This window comes from Colletotrichum fioriniae, assembly GCF_027942845.1.
Source record: "Colletotrichum fioriniae strain IMI 355084 chromosome Unknown scaffold_6, whole genome shotgun sequence".
In the NCBI taxonomy this organism is placed as follows: Eukaryota; Fungi; Ascomycota; class Sordariomycetes; order Glomerellales; family Glomerellaceae; genus Colletotrichum; species Colletotrichum fioriniae.
Window position 1 is genome coordinate 905,314 of NW_027076842.1, and position 18,532 is coordinate 923,845.

General features: G+C 47.4%; 2 protein-coding genes across 2 annotated transcripts; one reads left to right on the forward strand and one right to left on the reverse strand.

The window, feature by feature from the left end:
- Positions 1-8,436: 8,436 nt before the first annotated feature.
- N0V96_005699 (uncharacterized protein) lies at positions 8,437-9,690 on the forward strand (the record flags this gene model as incomplete). The annotated part of the gene is made up of 1 exon (XM_053198651.1): positions 8,437-9,690. The coding sequence occupies one exon, from the start codon at positions 8,437-8,439 to the stop codon at positions 9,688-9,690; it is 1,254 nt and encodes a 417-aa protein (XP_053043869.1).
- Positions 9,691-10,503: 813 nt separating this feature from the next.
- Positions 10,504-13,387, reverse strand: N0V96_005700 (uncharacterized protein; the record flags this gene model as incomplete). The annotated part of the gene is made up of 5 exons (XM_053198650.1): positions 10,504-11,871; positions 11,942-12,504; positions 12,564-12,663; positions 12,735-13,151; positions 13,229-13,387. The coding sequence occupies 5 exons, from the start codon at positions 13,385-13,387 to the stop codon at positions 10,504-10,506; spliced, it is 2,607 nt and encodes an 868-aa protein (XP_053043868.1).
- Between the last annotated feature and the right edge of the window lie 5,145 nt (positions 13,388-18,532).

Genomic DNA, 18,532 nt, shown 5'->3' on the forward strand with positions numbered 1-18,532 from the left:
CCCCCATTCCGAAGCCAACACGCTATTCAGGGAATGTCGCAACTTGATAAGTAAAGTTGGCCCGAAAAGCTCACACACAAGCGATGGCCATGTGGTAGGTACCTTAAGTTGCCAGTTTCTAACCAGAGACGGCATCATCAGTTGGAAGAAACAGGCTATAGGCAGTAGCAGAGGAGGGAAGCTTTGGGCCGTCGGCATGGTGGCTTCCCTGGCCGCGCTGCCTTTTGCCAGGTCACATCGATAATGCGCTGTGTCAGACGCCATTGAAGACGCCATGCAAGGACTACGTACAGCCTTGGACATTGTGGTGACTGTGAGATGGTGAAGCACAAAGAGATGGCGCTTAAGCATGAAAGATGTATCATGTATGTAGGCCGGGGGCCGACGGCAGCGTAAGGTATTTGCCATTGGTAGCTGAAGGCAAGGCGAGGCGAGGCGAGGCAAGCCAGGCCAATGCCCAGGCTGCATTCACTCCGTATTACATGGAGAAATGGAAGGCTGGTTCGAAGTTTTGACGGGGTTCCATTCGCAATCGGGTTGTATTCGTCGTGTACGGAGTACTGCGTATTATTCGATTGATGGTATTAAGGTAGTTGGTTGGTATCGGTAGTGGTTGTCTAGAGCGCCATGCTGGGCAAACATGGTTCTTGATGCGCCAGTGACAAGCAGATGTGGAAAATCTTAGCACATATCAATCGAGAGCGGGGCCGAAAATGAGCATCGCAACAAAAGTGCGTGCGTCCCCCCCCGCCAGGCCTGCCCTAACTTTTTTCTTAAAGTACCTTAGTCTTGAAGTGACCCGACCAGATCCCCAGAGGAGAGAGTTGCGCAACGCGACCGACCCAATCAACTGGCAAGAAAAGGTCGGACAAGTACTGCGGCAAAAGAGCATAAAGAGACGGCAGTGGCGCACTACATCAGAAGAGGCTAAGGCAGTGTAAGTGTAAATGAATTGCGGATACGTCCCGCCTGCTTCAAGCCTTCAACAGGCCGAAACTATGGAGCTAAGGCAAGGAACTGGGCGCGCCGTACATATCGTCGCCATTGTGAGCCTGGACCTTTTGGTCGGTGAGTGAGCCGCCCTCCGCTGCGTGACTGAGGTGCTCAGGAGTCCCGACGCTGAGGTGGGTGGGTAGCGACTCCTGAATCAGTTGTGATGCTCGTCCTCGGGTGATCTCGTACCTGCTTACATACCTAACTAAGGTAAGGTATGGAATACAGTCACTGCCTTGTGCCAGGACCCAGAACCAGTGGAGGGCGGTATACCTTAATTAAGGTACGTGTTGTGCGTGTACTCCGTACTCCATACACACACCACAAGGTAGGAAGTCGTGGCAAGTTGCAACAACATCATGTCGCCGGGCATGTCATTGTCAGGTCAGCCCTGATCAAACTCAATGGAACATGCTGCTGACTTACGCCTTACCGATCCATGCGACCTTGCGACCTCCGGCTTGCCTCAGCTAGCTGGCTTAGGTCCCGACTGCATATCCGGGCAAGTGTGCTCCGGTGCTACTGCACTCAGGCAAGGGCGGGAAGCCGCTCAACGTTACAGGTTCCTTTCTTATTCCATCTCAGCTGCCTTAGCACTTACACACACCAAGGGTACTCCGGACCATAAGTTACGAATACTCCGTGTTGCACACGTTGGCGGTTGCCCGAGAGGTAAGTGTCTATGTATAGGTCTTTCCTGGGGTTTGCTCTTTCCCGCTGTCAATGCTGTCGTCCCTTCTCTTGCCGCTTTTTACTTTCTTCTTCTTCTTCTTCTTCTTCTTCCTTTCTCGGTTTTTTTTCTGTCTTGTCAGTGTGTGTGTGTGTGTGTGTGTGTGTGTGTGAGGAAAAGGCGGGGATGGTCGCCTCGACATGCAGGTTCTTTCCCATTGTTTCCCCGGCAAGTAAGTGAGGTACTGAGTGTCGAGGAACGGGCACTCACTCATACATGTTCGGTTCTGCTCCTGCTCCTGCTCCTGCTCCTGCTCTGCTTCACGATCTTGCCTTCCATTGAGTTTCCTCCTCCCGTAACCATGGAGCTAGATACCTGCGCCGTATTACTGCAGCTGTGCAGCATGGTATACCTAAACTTCTAAAGGTCTAGAAAGGCGGAAAATCTAATCAAGGTAAGGTAGGGTACCTGTCCTCTCACTCCATTCGACCAAACTGCCTAAACCGGTCGCCCGACTATCAGCTTCGGAAGCGGGGCTCTTGCTGAATCCGAAGCCATTGGCCGTGGCAGTGATCCACCTCCGAAGCTAGGCTCTTCTCGGTGCGAGCGGCCGTGGCCGAGCGGGGCCGCATCTGCCATCTGCGATAAGCATCCTGACCCTCCTTGGTCGGGGGTTCTGGCTTCCATTGTGTCAACTGCCTTCTAGGTATGTACGGTCTGTCAACCTTATCAGCCACTTATCCAGAAGCAAATTACCATCTCCAGGCTTCATCTCGTCCGTAGGCACGCAGGCGGCAGGCCCTCGTGTTTCCATTGCCTCGGTCGCGAGGTTTCTTGAACTGCCAGTCTGTCCAGTGACCAGTGACGATGGTCACATATGCGACTTCACCCGCTTCTTTGGTCAACTTCATTCATGGTCAACGAGATACCCATGTCACGATCAAATTCTGCCAAGCCAAGTAACCCGCGTCCACCACATTGTTTCGAATGTCTCGCATTTTGGCGCTCCCATTCCTTAGCCTCATGCTGAACTAAGTTGCCTCGCGCATGCTCAGCTTCGAGCCGTCTGTTGATCCTCGATCAGCCGCGAAACTCTTCATGAGAGTCAACTGCGCAACCGGCCGCCGCCCAGCTCGGACAGCGGCGTATCTGCCCACCACCACGAGTGTATCAAGCCCGGGCCTTTAATACCATCGACTTGACAACTCTAGTTCGTACGGAGTACGAAGTGCACTCTCACGGTCACCGGTCTGCTCCATCCATCGGTCAGATACGTTCAGTTGGCATCAGCAGACAGCCAATCTGGTGCCTCCCATTTGTCTGGGCGATAGGAACCCCCCGACTCCCCCAAGCCCCGAGCTTTCCACTGATTACGACTCCCGTTGACATTGCCTCCCCCAATCCGACTTGGCCCACCCCCACGACTTCCAGACAGGGGGAACAACGGCACTAGCGCACCACCGCCATCTGACAGACTTGACGAGAACCGCCCGGCCGGCATCCCCGCAAAACCACCACAGACAGTGACTCCAAGGTCTCAAAGAGGACAGACATTATGGGATTTGTGGCTCGCATCTCTTCATCGCCAGTACAGGCCGCTTTTGCGTGGTTGAACTTAATTTCAACCTGCCTTACTTCATCGGTGCTTTCTTTTTTCTGTAAAAGACTGGCAGTAGCGTCTCATTGGTTGCCAGCTCGTCTTTGTCTATATGTGGCGGGCTGCCGGGCATGAGGCTTTGAAAGCCATGGCGGTAGCCTTCAACCCAGCAGAGCCAACGACAACATGTTACAACTCCTGCTCAACAAAAGCTCCCTTAAGGACATCTAGCCCCATACATGGCGTCCACCAAACTACTTGAGCCGCGTCGTACGAGTTCCTCTATCACGGCAATAGTCAAACTCGGGGGTCTGTCGTTCGTCTGATCTGGGGATCTTAGTCGAGCACAGATGCGGTGCCGTCTCGAGCTTGTGGTCACAAGCCTCCAATTGGGAGTTCATCTCAGCTCATTTAGATGGGATACGGTACCTCATAGCAAGGTTCGAGAGCAGCTTATTCCGCAGTGTGCTTTCATAGTACGGCCCTTGAACACACCGAGTTCATTGTTGAGAGACATTTCGGATACCGGCTCTCTGCTATGCGTCGCTTCGCTGCCTCGCATGTTAGTCGGGCAATAGCTGCGATCCACAGTTCGGCATCAACATACCCTAGGTACTGTGACAAGCCAAGCAGATGAGCCTTTTCAAGAAGAGGAAAGAAAAAAAATAGAAAAAAATAGACGTGTTGGAAGGTATTAACTTGGAACACGTCGCAACCGGAAAGCTGGGCGAGGCCGCAAGAGGCACACGACCCATGTCCCAAACGGGCCTCGCTGCTTCCCCTTATCTGCCGGGCCCAGTTTTCTTCATGTACGGAAATTGCTGAAGATACGAAGACCAACGCGCCAACCCAACTTCCCGCAATGGCTGCCAGGCTTGCACGTGGATTGGGTTTCTTCTTCTCAACGTCTGACTTCTACTGCATCTATTCGTACGATCCACGAATTCATTTTCAAATACCATTGTCGAACAATTGGCCTTGGCCCCATTTCGTGGTCATGACCACACAGACAGTCGAGAGTGGAGGAAGCGCGAAATCACTACGAATACTGACATGGTATTGGAAACCACCATCTCGGATCCGGGCGCACAGAATCTCTCAAATATGGGCTATACCTTATCTCCCTGACACATCACAGTACCTCAGGTTATTCATAGTTTGTTAGTAGCCTCATACAACCGTCTTCCCACCACAATCGGCAATTTGCACCACCACTATCCACTTCGTCCGACGGCTGCAATCCACTCAATAAGCTGTGGCAACTCAGTGGTCCCATGGCTCCGGTTCGACGGCGGCAATTACGGCAGTGGGGTTCCCAAGGCAATCCCGGAATGACAGCACAACGGTTTCCGTACTACCGGACGATTACAAGCTACCGATCACGGGCGAAACCGAGTTCCTCACTGCCCCTCCAGCCTCCTCCAACCCGGGCGGGGCCGTACCGACGACGGGGCATCTTCGCGACTCGCCGAGCGGGCGCGCCTCATCGAGTCATCTATCAGTTGATTGGGGACTGATGATGAATCACGGCAAGCCAAGTGGCGCTCGAGCCCTCACCGGGTGATAATTTGGAGGAAACCGTCTTGTCATCCAGGCTTGCGCCTAGTGCCGTTTGTTGAGGCAACCCATCGAATCGCCGCCCACTTGTTGTTAGAGAACCAAGTGCGCGTGACCCCGGCCGCTTGAGATTCCGCCGCGTCGAGCCGTGGCTGGCAGACCCATGCGAGCCTTCGTCAGGAACGCCAGCAATGTGCCAATTGCTTCCTCCTGGTTGGATAATTAAAGCATCGATGTTTGCGATTGACACGAGGCAGCATCGCACCCACCCTCTCGTCGGACGGCATCCGACCTCCGCAATCCCCGGTAATGGCACCAGGACCGGTGCGGGGAAACGACGGAACTCAATCTTGTCCCTGACTCTCATCGACAACCAGCGAGATCATCGTGATCCTGAGTAGCCATAGCCAGGTTGACCGAGGTCGCAACTCGTCAGTCTTTGACCCTCCTTTTACATGACACGACCGGAATTCGGTCCTCTCGCAGAGCTCTCACAGTCCACAGATGGTCATCAGAGGCGGTCAAGCCCATCGGCCCCCGGGGAACGAGCGATATTGATGCCGTGCGCTCGATGGGTCACATTGAATTCGCATCGCGACGTCACCGATCACTCGGTACCCAAGGGGTAACCCAATCCCGCGCAGACACGGAGACAGCAACAAGGACAGGGAGCTTATCACGCATCGCAGACTCCTTCCTCCTGTCGTAGGCAGGACCTCACCGCTGAAGAGTACAGACGCCCACTTGTGGTTTGCGAGCGTGCGGGCAACGGCTACTAAGTCATGTACTGCAGCACTAGCGCGTGGGCAACGAAGTGAACCACTCAACCTTCAACCGCCCTGTCGTGAGTCGATGTGACGACACCTACCTTATTCCAACGAAGTGACAGCGAGATTGCCTACCTGCCCGGAGAATTTGGCGCCCTGCAGCGGCTCCTCGACGATCTCTGGGGGTGCCGTGTCATGAAAAGGATCATCTTCTCAACTTACAGTCTGCTTCACCCCGACCTGTCGGCTCCATGCGCTAATTAATTACAGAAAAGTATTTTTCGATGGCGCTGGTGCAAGTAGAGTGTGAAAAGATGGCAAGGCGAGCAGTAGCACCATGACGACAATATCCGTGCCAACCCGACGTCAGCCGGCAGGGTGTCTGGTAGCAACGGCCGCTGGGATTGTCCTGGCCCCGGATACCGCCCGGAAGGTAATGAAGCTGGTTCAAGGGGAGGATCCGCCGGGCAGTACGGATGGCTACTCTGTAGTCCCATCAGCACGTTGAGATGTATTTGGCAAGGTCGGCTTCGGCAGCAGTATAGTTGCGAATTTGTTGCTCATTTCTGAGGGCTCTTCTGGAGTCAACATGGGAGTCCCTTAGGTAGACCTCGCAAGAGTTCGCCTCTGGCAGCGCGTATCAAGGAGCCATTCTCACCTGATGATGCGGGCGCGCGACATGCGTGGTGTACATCATCGATCAAGCAGGTGTTGGTGACACGAGTTCCAGTGCCGGAGTAGGCTGGGGGGGTTGGGCTTCCCGGCCAATTGGGATTGGCGGTGTAACTGAGGGAGGAATGGTATCGACTTGATTCAAGGCGTTCCGGATGATTACGGACAGCGGCGAGTTGGGCAGCGGCACGGCAATGTCATAGTGCGGTAGAAGCAACACTGCGTAGGGCCATGTCGTGAGGGTATGATGCACCTCATGCAACGTGCATTGCGAATCAGCTCGGGGGGATGCAGCACTGCCGGCTGCGGCGATGATGGCGATGATGGTTATACAACATACAGACAGACAGACAGACGCAGTGTGACACGACAGGCCAGTCTGGCAGGGTGAGTAATAGGGACGGATGGGATAGGATGGGAGAAAGGGATGCAGAGAGTAAGGTAAAGTGAGGACGGGGATTCGTTAGCAAGAGGTGGAATACGTGGGCAACGATGCGGGTTGTTGGAGTCGCAGCTGCAGGTTTACCTCATCTGACGTCACTGGGGAGGAGTAGTGGGCTGGACCCTGCATATCGCCTCAAGTTGTGAAGCGAGAAGAACAAGGTCTTTCATTGGCTGATTGGGTGGAGTCCCACTATGAGTACAACGCTGCCTTGGATCTTTGGGGGACTAGCACCGCCGGCAGCGCTGTTTCCCGCCGAGGTGCGCTGTGGTTCCCCCTTCCCGACCTCGCCTTGGAGGCACTGGGAACCGGTGCAGTGTGCTTCGCATTCCGGACCGGGTGATTCTTCAACACAAGACAAGGTCCCCTTCTCTTGCTTAGCACCATTTTCCCATGCCTCACAGCCTTCAGCTGCGGTACCTTACGGAAACTCTGCCCGCAATGTATCTCGCAGTGTGCGTGCTAATAAAAGTTACCCGACCTTCCATGTCGACCTTAGCTTGTAGTGTATGTACATAGACAGGGCATTTCATCGTATTACTCGGTACCCGTATAATACCAAGACAATGGATAATTCCCGCGACGTGTGGCAGGCCCGTTCATGGAACCCACCGGTTCAACGTTCAACGGCTGACTACGGAGTACAGGTAACAATGGAAACATAGCGATGGTACCCTGTTCTGTTCAGCCCAGACCTCCGAGTCCCAGGGCAGGGTTCCACTGCATTCTTCTTTGATTGTCATTTCCTGCAACAAGGGCAATGTTGGTTCGCCCTTTTGCATTGTTGGTCATGAACCGCCGTCAAACCGCCATTCCCATGCTTCTAACCTTCCTTCTCCTCATGCGCTGCGCACTTCTCCACGTTGCCTTACTCGGACAGTTCGTGCCACGTACGGATCCCCTTCCTCCTATTAGCTGCTACCTACCTACCTACCTTACCTTAGGTTACCTTTTGGCACTACTTACTTTTGTTGTCCACTCTTCAAGTCTCGCGTGCTCCTGACTTCTCTTTCTCTTAGTGGCCCAAACGGGGACTGGCAAAGCTGGCAAGCTAGCACTTCCCAGTGAGGCGAAAGAGGCCCCCTCCTCCCGCATCCCGTTCCAACTTGTCTCCTGCCTCCCAGTGGACGATGCACGCGACTGGACCGGCCCCAACTCACCAGCGCCAGCAACAGCCCTCCCCCGCAAAACACCAGCGGTCAGCCGATCCTCTCTGGCGTGTGACGCTATCCCAATCATCCCCCCGAGTCTCGTCTCGTCTCATCTCGGGCCTGCCTAGGTACGGAGTACGGCTTGCAGCTCGCCCCCTTCGCTGTCGTTCGTTCCTTTCGTCTATCGTCTTTCATCACGCTTGCTTGCTTGCTTGTCTTTGCTTCTCCTCCCATACCACCGATACTCCTATACCAAACCAGGTAGACTAGGTACATAGCCTATCCACCCACTTTGACACCCACATCACCCTCCCCCGCCCTGTGCCTCGACCCATCATGACCGCCTTTGTGACTATTTTGTGACTATACCATTATATACACCATCCGACCTCCCTTTCCTCTTCCCTCCCCCCTCGACACTACTATCCTACTTATTCTTGACATATGGCTCACTCCCGGCTTTGATATCTGCCCACCTTGCCACCTCTGACTACTAGCACACGTCTCCCGCCACACCTTTACATCTTCTCATATCCTCGCACATCTTCTGCCCTTTCCAGCCTCTACACCGACGATCTCGAACAATAATGGGACGCTCTCATCGCAGAGGCCCTGACTACGACCTGGACCCTTACGAGTCTTACGGTCGCCCTTACGACACTGCTGCCGACCCCTACGCCCAATATCCATCTCGTGGACGCAGTCCTGGTCCTCGTCGCCGCAACAAATCAGAACCTGCCGCTCCTCCGGCTGCCTATGACAACTATCAACGCGAACCAGAGCCCAGGGAACAACCACGAGAACACCGTGAGAGCCGCAAATCACGCAGAGATGCCGTCCCGGAATCCTACGCCCCCCCACCAGAACAGAGAGAAGATCGCAAGAGTCGCAAGAGCCGATACTACGACGAAGACGCCTATCAACCACGGGCACGGAGTCACGGCCGCTCCGCCCGGGAACCCCCCGCCACCGCTCACCACCGTGCCGACGACGACGCCTTTGACGCATATGCACCCGCCTCTCGCCGCGGCCGGGAGCGTCAACATGCCTATCACCCGCCGCGGACAAGCGACACGAGGCGCTCCAAGTATGCTGACTTTGACGCCGAGCCTCGTTATCCCGACAGACGCTCCCGTTATGCCGACTACGATGATGTCGATCCCTATAATAACGAGTCGCGCCGTTCCAAGAATGATGGGCCACGCGAGAGTGATAGACGGCGCTCGCGCTACGCTGATTACGAGGGCATCCCCCGCGGTGGTAGCGAATCAAATCGCGGACGACATGTAGATTACGAGGCTGATCCCCGTTCCAGTCCGAGAGGATATGCCGGTCACAGCCAGGGTGGCCGCGGTCGCTACATGAATGACTCGCCCGAGCGGTATGGCCAACCGGGCGGCGGTCAGCAACGCTCTACCAGAGGACGGTCCATGCCCAGAAAAGGTGCAGCAGGTGGTGCCTCTGGTACAGCGCGGCCTCGAGCCAAGTCAGCTGTTGGTTACGCTGCACTGGGTGAAGCCGCCCAGACAGCCTTTAGAGTTGGAAGCCAGGCAGCTCTCCAGATGAAGAGTGAGCCCGGCCCGTGGATAGGCGAGAAAGGTACGCGGGTGGCCACGGCTGCTCTGGGCGCCGCCCTCGTCGACACATTTGTTGGTCACAAGGCCACCGGCATGAAGGGTGGAATGCGCCATCAAGCTTTGCGTCAGGCATGTGAGATGGGTATTCGCAACTTTGTCGTCCAACCTACTGTAAATACGGCCACCCGACGCAGTGGCAGTTGGGGAGGCCATGGCACTGGTAGCGGAGGAGGTCAGAGTAGCAGTGGGAGAAGACGACACTGATCATGTCGGATTGTTGATGCGTTCTCCATCTCATTTTAGATGCGATTTGGTGGTTGATTTCCGCAACGCATATCCCCTGTTTTATATCTTCCCGGCCCAACTCTTCCCGAACACATCAAGTCCTTCTCTTCTTTCTTTTTATGGCTTTTTACAGGTTTTAGGGGCGCGGCGTTATCAGATAAAGTGCCATCAATACGGCCCGAAATTTTTTTGACTTTAGAAGCGGCATGGCACCATGTTAACGGTAGACGAGTAACGAGTCTCAATGAATCAAACAAAGATGAAAATAAAAATACCCCATTGTAATTCTTAGGCTGAAAACAAACATTTGACGGTTGGAGGGTTTTCCCTAGTTCGATCTATACTATGGATGATCAGGAGGAGCCTACCCTTGCAAATCTCCCTCGACAGGACTATTCTCTCCCCTTCATGTATACCAACAAGAACGCATCTCTCCGAATTCATCTTGACATTCGCCCTGTAATCGTCTGAATATTGGACATGAGACAAATGAAGTCCCATGATACGATGTCAAGGCGGTGTCAGGCAACAGCTTCGGCACTCCCGCCGACTTTATAGAGGAAGGGAGATGGAAACGATGGGAGATACTTGAGTTCCAGTATTGCGTCGGGTGTTTACACCACCTAAACGCAACCCTCAAGCAAGGCCGATAGCCAACACTGCAACGCAGCAGGTGTCAAGTGATGAGCGAGTTGATTCATGCTTACTACTGCTGTGCAGGATGGACGTGGCTTTAGATCGTATAGATGAAATAGATCGTATTAAATCAACAACTAGAGTACTAAGCTCCGACTAGTTGTTTGAAGATTTGGCTTGAACGACAAGCAGATCCGCCTTCACACCAGCTGTAATCAAAACACCCGCGGCAATGCCCAGGCAGTCCTTGATGTCTTCAGACACCCTGGCAGACGCCTTACCTTCAGTCGCTTTCACAGCACTCCGGCGACCAAGCACAACCAGGTTGTGCCAGGTGACTTCTCTTGTATCTGTCCTGACGCCTGACGCGGCATAGCTCGAAGCAGCCTCCAGGGTATTCGAAGAAGAAGAAGTCTCAAACTTGATGCGCGATGCCACATTGGCAGGTACATGCGTCGACACGAATCCGAAGTAGTCACCCTCATGAGATTGAGAGTCTCCCTCAGCCGTCCCGGTGAAGTGTACCACGGTCGCTTGAGCGTTGTGCTTCTCGCACAGTTGAAGCACCAGCTTAAGGGCAAGCTTGTCATCGTTGCCACCAAAGTATGGCATGAAAATCTGATGGGACTTGTTTGTGACGGGAATTGTCGGGATGTCATGATGGATGTCGCTGAATGAGTATGCTCGGGATAGCCTCTTGCGGTCGCTACTACCATCCGAAGTAGGTTGGGTAACACTGCCCTTGGGGAAGAAAATGCCAATGTTGTGTTCCGGGGAGTCGAGGATTGACTTTGCGAAACCGGTGTATGTCGATCCAAGCTTGTTGGAACCGTCTGCCGACAAGACCTGTGTGTCGACCAGGCTGCCACTCTCGCTCCAAGGGACGAGAAGAAGGTCAGAAGAGATATCCGATGATTTGGAAAGGAGAGCTTCGGCAAAGCGAGTCTCTGGCATGATCGACACCTCTCCCGAAACGGCAACCCTAATCAATTGTCCCACAGTACGGAAGATGTTCACGACGGGGTCATTGCGACTAAAATCGTCGACCTGAGACACAGTCATGACGGAAGAATCACGATCCGTAAGATGGAGTAGGCGGAAGCCATGAGCCCGCACAGCTCTAATACCATTGGAAGAATTCAGCGCCACAGTGTCAGACTTCATACCGCCCTTCTCGTCGCTTTCGATGAGTTGGCCTCCCGAGCCGGACTGCTTTCCAAACAGGGAGACCAAGTTGAGCAAGGCAGGCATGTTGTCCAGTCGAAGGTAAACCAACAGGCGCTGGACACGATCATTCGTCGGCTTGGTAAATTCATGGTCATCGGTCGATCCGCCGTGGCTCGAGATGGGTTCGCCAGTGTCCCAGTCAATCTCACCGCGCTTCCAAGCCTCGAGCTTCTTCTGATACCAGCGAGGGTACAGGAAGGAGGTTAGAGGAGTAGTTGCGAAGGTGGTCAGAAGAGCCATAACAACGAAAATCGTGAATGTTCTGGTGCTCAGAATCCTAGCCTGTAGGCCGATGTTCTGTATTCGATCAGCATCCGTCCCCCATACCATGTCACCACGGAGCTGTGCTCAAACAAGAGCTACTTACGAGGACGATCAATTCGACAAGACCTTTGCAACTCATCAGAGCCCCGATGGAGAAAGACTCTCTCCAGACCAGTCCATTCAACCGAGCAGCGAGACTGGCGCCAATAACCTTGGTCAAAAAGGCGGTGAACGTAACAGCAATAACGTAGCCCCAGGCGATACCGCTGTCAAGGAGACCCAGGTTGGTGTTCAGCCCCGAGAGCGTGAAATACAAGGGCAAGAACAGAGCACCGATCAAATCTTCCAATTTTTCAGTGACCTTGATAGCAAAACCGTTCTCGCGGGGCAAGATAAGGCCAACCATGAAGCCTCCGAAAATTGCGTGGACGCCAATGATACCAGTGAAGAAAGCCGAGGCCAGGGCGATCAAAAGGATAAGTGCAATCATGCTCTGCGAAGGTCCGTTCTCGATGTTGCCAGTTCGACGTAATAGCCAGACCAAAGCCGGCCTCACAAGGTAGAACAGGAATAACATGTAACCGACACACGCGAGGAGAATCCAAAGGGCTGAAAGACCCGTTCCGGCATTGGCGAGAGCGACACATAGAGCAAGGAGAATCCAGCCTTGAGCGTGTTAGTAAAGCCCAGCCTGACGTTTTTAGATGCACTGAAGCGTTACTCACCAACAACATCGTTCGCAACACCAGCTGAAAGCACGATAACACCGACAGAGGTATCAAGGAGCTTCAACTCGGTCAGGATACGGCACAGAACCGGGAAAGCCTAGAGACGATGTGTTAATTGGGCGGTGATCAAACCACGACCGAGTAGGTCGTTTCTGCAGGGTAATTTACCGTGATTGCAATAGCAACACCGATGAACAGCATGTAGATTGGGAAGTCAATGTGCATGACACCCTCATCACTGGAGAATTGGTTGTAGAGACCCCATGCGAGGGCGCAACCGAACGCAAAGGGTAGAGCTAAGCCGGCGAATGCTACTGAAGTAGCGACTCGCCAATTACTGACGAGGAAGCGAACGTCTGTCTCAAGACCAATGAGGAAGAGATAGAGAACAAGACCGAGATTGGCTACCAGCGTCAAGTTGGGGATCGACTCTGTAGGGAAGATGGCAGCGCGAAAGCCGGGGATTCGACCCAGCACGGAGGGCCCCAGAACAATGCCACCAATGACTTCGGCTATCACTCGAGGTTGCCGAATCTTGGACAGAGGCCAGTGGAGGAGGTGGCAGACTATGATGATGAGTCCGGCCTAGATTGGGCGAGTGACACAAGTTAGCATTTGTTGGTTGGTGCTGAAGGTGGAATGCGAAACCAGAGAGAACAAACTTGAATGATGAATATGGTGATGGGATCCTTCGGATTGTAATGCGAGGGGTTTGCGCCCTCGATAACACCACCCTGCGAAGGAGCTCTGTTTCCGCCGGTGCTGGTGGGCGCGGCTGACGATGTAGCCGTCGCCGACAGCATTGATGTTATGGACGACATGTTGGCGGATTGGCTCGAATTCCTGTCCTTGCCGGTGAACGGGCTACTCTCCGATGCAAGGAATGGCTAGGCGACCAAAGACGTCCGGAAGCGCTCGAGTGCGCTCTCCAAGTCGAATCGATTTAACCTTTCGTGATAAGACGGAACGGCAGACGATACGGGAGAGCCACTTCTTATATGGAGTTGCCAAGAAGAGGAACGCCGTCCAGGCTGTGAACACTGGCAACGGGTGGAGGGGGAAGCAGGCTTAGGTGCTGTGGCCAAGGCAATCGCAATCAGTCCCGTGATATCGGTAGGCTTTGCATGTACTAATCTGACATGGTGAGCGCGGGTTGTTTTGCCTATGTTGTTTTCTCCCTATCCGCAGCTGCCACGGTAATTGGGGGTGTTGGTAGTCAACCACTTTGGTTGGTTGAACTAGAGGGTGGCAGATGGTGATGTTGGAGCAAGTTAAGGGTTTTGGTCACTTGCCTTCCCGGCGGATTTAGTTTGCGACACGTGAAGATGTTTTGGAGGGGGGAATGTGGAGGGCGGGGAGTGCGAGTGAGCAACGGTTTGTGGAGGTGGGCAGGGAGGAAGTGGGAGACTACGATGCCTCACTGCGTGACTGCGGTAGCTAAGCAGAGTTGGGGTGGAACCTACAGGCGTGGGAAACGGATTCATTGGTCTACCCTAATATGAAGGGAATGCAAACAAGAACGAGATTGAAGCCGAGTCCAAGGATGTGGGCTGTCACTGTCAATCGTTGAATGATTGCGATGCTGAGGTCAAACGCCTGGGGTACCACTAGACAGGGTGCATGCCTGGATACAATATAATGGGCATTCCCCCCAAAAATTACTATTCGGTTCCTACTCTGTTACTTTCTTGGAAGTCGCTCATCACTCCCCACTTCGGAAGAGAAAAGGTTCATAACAATGAAAGGATGAAAGAGCAACAACATTTGCGTGATACGCTAGCTGGGGGCTTACGAGTCATCCATCCCACCGCCTCCCGTCCCGTACTTTACCGCACCTCATCAACATCAAGAGAAAGCACGGACAGAGATGAAGACATCAGCACAACATCACCTCATTCATCTAGCATGTTAACATCTCTGGCACCTCAAGCATTTTCTAGGTTGCGCACTTGCGGCTGGCACTTCCATGGCACCTGACATGATGTTGCCCAGACCATGGACAGTGCGCTATGGATAGTGAAGGGCCCAGTGGATCCAAACTCCAACCAGGGTCCAGGCCTGGCCTTGTCTCTCCACCTCCATGGCGTTGCATGCTGACCGCCAGTCTACCGCCAGTCCATGTACGGATACGTATACCGGTTTTCAGCAGCAAGACCTGGAAATTGGCGTTCGTATCGTATGTATTCTGCCCTTCCAGGAATAAGGGGAAAACCCCCGCAGACAATGGTAAGTCTTTATGGAGTACTCGTAAAGATAACCTATCCGTGGAATTGGAGAAGGTGGAGAGACGCGGGGAACAAGCCATCATCGGCTGATTGGGCCACCAAAATCCGTACCAATACACTAAGGTACTGAGCTGAACTGCATGTCTACCCAGCCCCCCGGGCTGGGTTGAGCCACCACTATGTCAAGGTTTAGAGCGGGTAATAGCGGTAACCACAAATAATCCACTGACTTGGGTCCCACCTGGTAGGCACCTCGATATTGTCCCGAATATCGACTACCAAGATGTCAAGCTGCCAATGGAGCTTCGGGGCATGAGTCTTTATCTACAATGCTATGGGGCTAACGCGGGACGGATACGTCTACTTGGTCTCTCCGTCTCGATAAATCCCATATCCAATGTGCCACACTCATAATCAGTCAGGCGTACGCCCTCGTTCTCACCTAGAGCCGCAGGCAGGGAGGGGGTGGTGCTTCACATTACAGGACCTTGTGATCGGCCGGTGTGACCATGGTGGCTTGGCTGCCTTGGCTGTCTTGGCTATGACGCTCAAAGGCACATATACATGGAAACGAAAGCACCCCCCTCTCTTCTTTATAAGAATATAGTAATTAAGAAGATTTAATCTACTATAGAAGATCTAAATATGTCACGGCACTAGGCACTAGGCCCCTGTGCGCCCAAGCCTTAGGTACCTAGCGGGTTACGTAACTACTAAACCGCTATTATAACCTAACACGTATAATAAGGCTAGGGCCTGCCCCACAGGACCTATAGCGGTTATCATATTATATATAGAAATACGAGCTTAGGGTCACTCCTTAAAACAAAAAAAACTATAAATAAGTTATATAATTATAATTATATAATAAAATAAAAAACGAATTTTTATAAATAAATAAAACGGACGATTATAAATAAATAAAATAAATAACTATTTAATAAAGAATTAAATAATAATAGATAATTTATATTTAAAAAATTATATTTAAAAATAAGATTTATATATAATATAAATTTAAGCTAGGTTTAAAATAAAGTTTCTATAGGTTTTTTAATAATTAACTTAATATTAGATTTTATAGTTATTTTTATTAAAGACCCTTTTTAATAAAATTATAATTATAATAAAAGAGAACTCGAGGTAAGTTAAAACGCTACTATATTAACTTAATAAGTATAAATTAATATAAAAAAAAGTAAACTAATAAATAGAATTTAAAATATTAAGTTTTTAAGCTTAGTAGTTTAGTAATTATTTATTTTAATATTCTATTTTTACTAACTACTTAGGCAATTTTTAATATCGTTTATATAGTATTAATATATAGTATTAATAAATACTCTTACTATCTTAGTAAACTTTTTTTTTGAAAATAAAAAAATTTCTTTTTAACTTTCCTTTCTATAAAGTTTATAATTATAAATTAGTTATATTAATAATAATATTAAGTATATAACGTTACTACTTTATAAACCCGCGTACTTGATTAAGTTCGCTACTTTTTTTAAATAATAATAGTTTATAATAATAATATTAATAAGTTTATTTACTATTTTTAGTAATATAAAACTTCCTTATATATTACTATTAATTATAGCGCGTAGTAGTCGTTTATATATAATAACTTTAATTAATAAGTATATATTATATTTAGTTACGTATAGGAACTTATTTTTTAATATTTACTTTTTATCGTTTTTTTTATAATTAGCTTCTTTAGTTTTTTTAATATTTTATTTCTTAATTATTCTTCTTATTTTATTTATTTTTATTATTTTTCTCTAGGCTCGTATTTTTAGGAATATAGTAAATCTAATATTAATTATATTTATAATTAGTTTATATTATATTATTATTATTTTAAAATTATATAGAAAAGTCTAGGCTTAGTTTAAATATTATTCCGTAAGTTTTATTAAAATATATAATCGTTTAGTTTAGTAATTAATTATTAATATAAATAATTTAATAAGTTAATTATTATATTTCTATAAATAGAAATAGCTATTTTTTTTAAAAAAGAAAGTATTAAAAATATTTATTATTTAAATATTCTATTTATAATAATTTTTTATAAAATATATTCTTAGTATTAAATAAGGAGTTATTTTTTTTATTTAAAGTATTATAAGAACTTTTTTAAATTCTCTTATTTTATAAAATTATAAAATTTATTTATTATTAAGAGGATCGATATTTTTATATTAACTTTTATTAAAATCTTTTTTAAAATTAGTATTATTAATACTAAAATAGGATCCGTAATTAATTTTTTATTTAAATACGTTATTAAGTAATATTATAAAATTTATTTAAGTTATATAATAATTCTTTATTAGAAATAAGTTTATTAAAGCCTATATAAGGTTTTTTTATTAAGTTTAAAATTAATTTTATCCTTAACTTTTTTAAATTTAAAGTCTAGTTTTTTTAATTATTTTAATCTTATTTTTTATGTAATAAGTCTTTAAATTATTTTTTTAATTTTATAAATAAATTTCTTATTATTTTTATTTTATTTTATTATATAAATAAACTGAATTAGGATTTCTTTTTAAATTATATTTTTAAGTTTAAAAAGTTATTTTTATTTATTATTTTATTATACTATATAAACGAGGTTATTTATAATTTTTTTTATATTAGGTCCCTTTTTTTAAATTTAAAGAGATATTTTTTTATATTTATTTAAAGTCTTTATATAGTTCTTTTTTAAAAAAATAAAAAATATTTATTATAATAAAGTCTATTTTAGCTTTATTTTTATAAATTTAAAAAAGTTATTTATAAAGGACTTTTTTATTTATTATATTAACTCGTTTTTTAAAAACTAATAAATATTAAATATATTTAAGTTATTAATAATTTTTAGCTATATATCCTAGCTTATTATAATTATAGTATTTAAAGTCTTTTTTTAATAAAATTATTCTTTTTTAATAATACTAAGATTTATAATACACTTATATAATAAATAATATATTATAGCGAGCGATATATGTTTTTATATTATAAAAGGGAACTCGAGGTAAGTTAAAACGCTACTATATTAACTTAATAAATATAACTTAATATAAAAAAAAAAATAGACTAATAAGCGGAATTTAGGGCGCTAGGCTTTTAAGCTTAGTAATTTAGTAATTACGTAATTTATAAGGGGTCCGTTCGGTACTTAAAGCTTAAGTACTTAGGGGCTTATTATTTAGTATTATAATATTACCCCCCTTTTAGTATAAAAAAACGCTATTCGTAGCGCTTAATTATTTATTTAAATCCTTTATAATTATTTTTTTTATAAGTTATTAAAATCTAACTAGTTATTTATTATTTTATTTTATTTTATTATTAAATAGTAAAGCTTAGTATTTAATTTTTTTATAAATATTAATAAAATAAAAGTTAATATTAATATAGCTCCGGTTTATTAAATACTAAATAATAAAACTATTATAAACTAAAGCTTATTTTTAAAAGGTCCACTATAGCCCTCGTAAAGTATTAATAATTCGGGTATTATTATTAATATTTTTTATATTATTATTATAAATAAGGAAATACTAACCTTACTAAGTATTTTGAATTATTATCGTAGCCTAGGCATATTAATCTTTTATTATACCTTTTTAATTATTATCCTCTAAATTTTTTTTTCTAACCTAGTTCTCTAATAAAGTATTAAATAACATAATTTTATAATTATTAGTAATCGAGGCCTAACGTACTTACATAGCAAGTCGC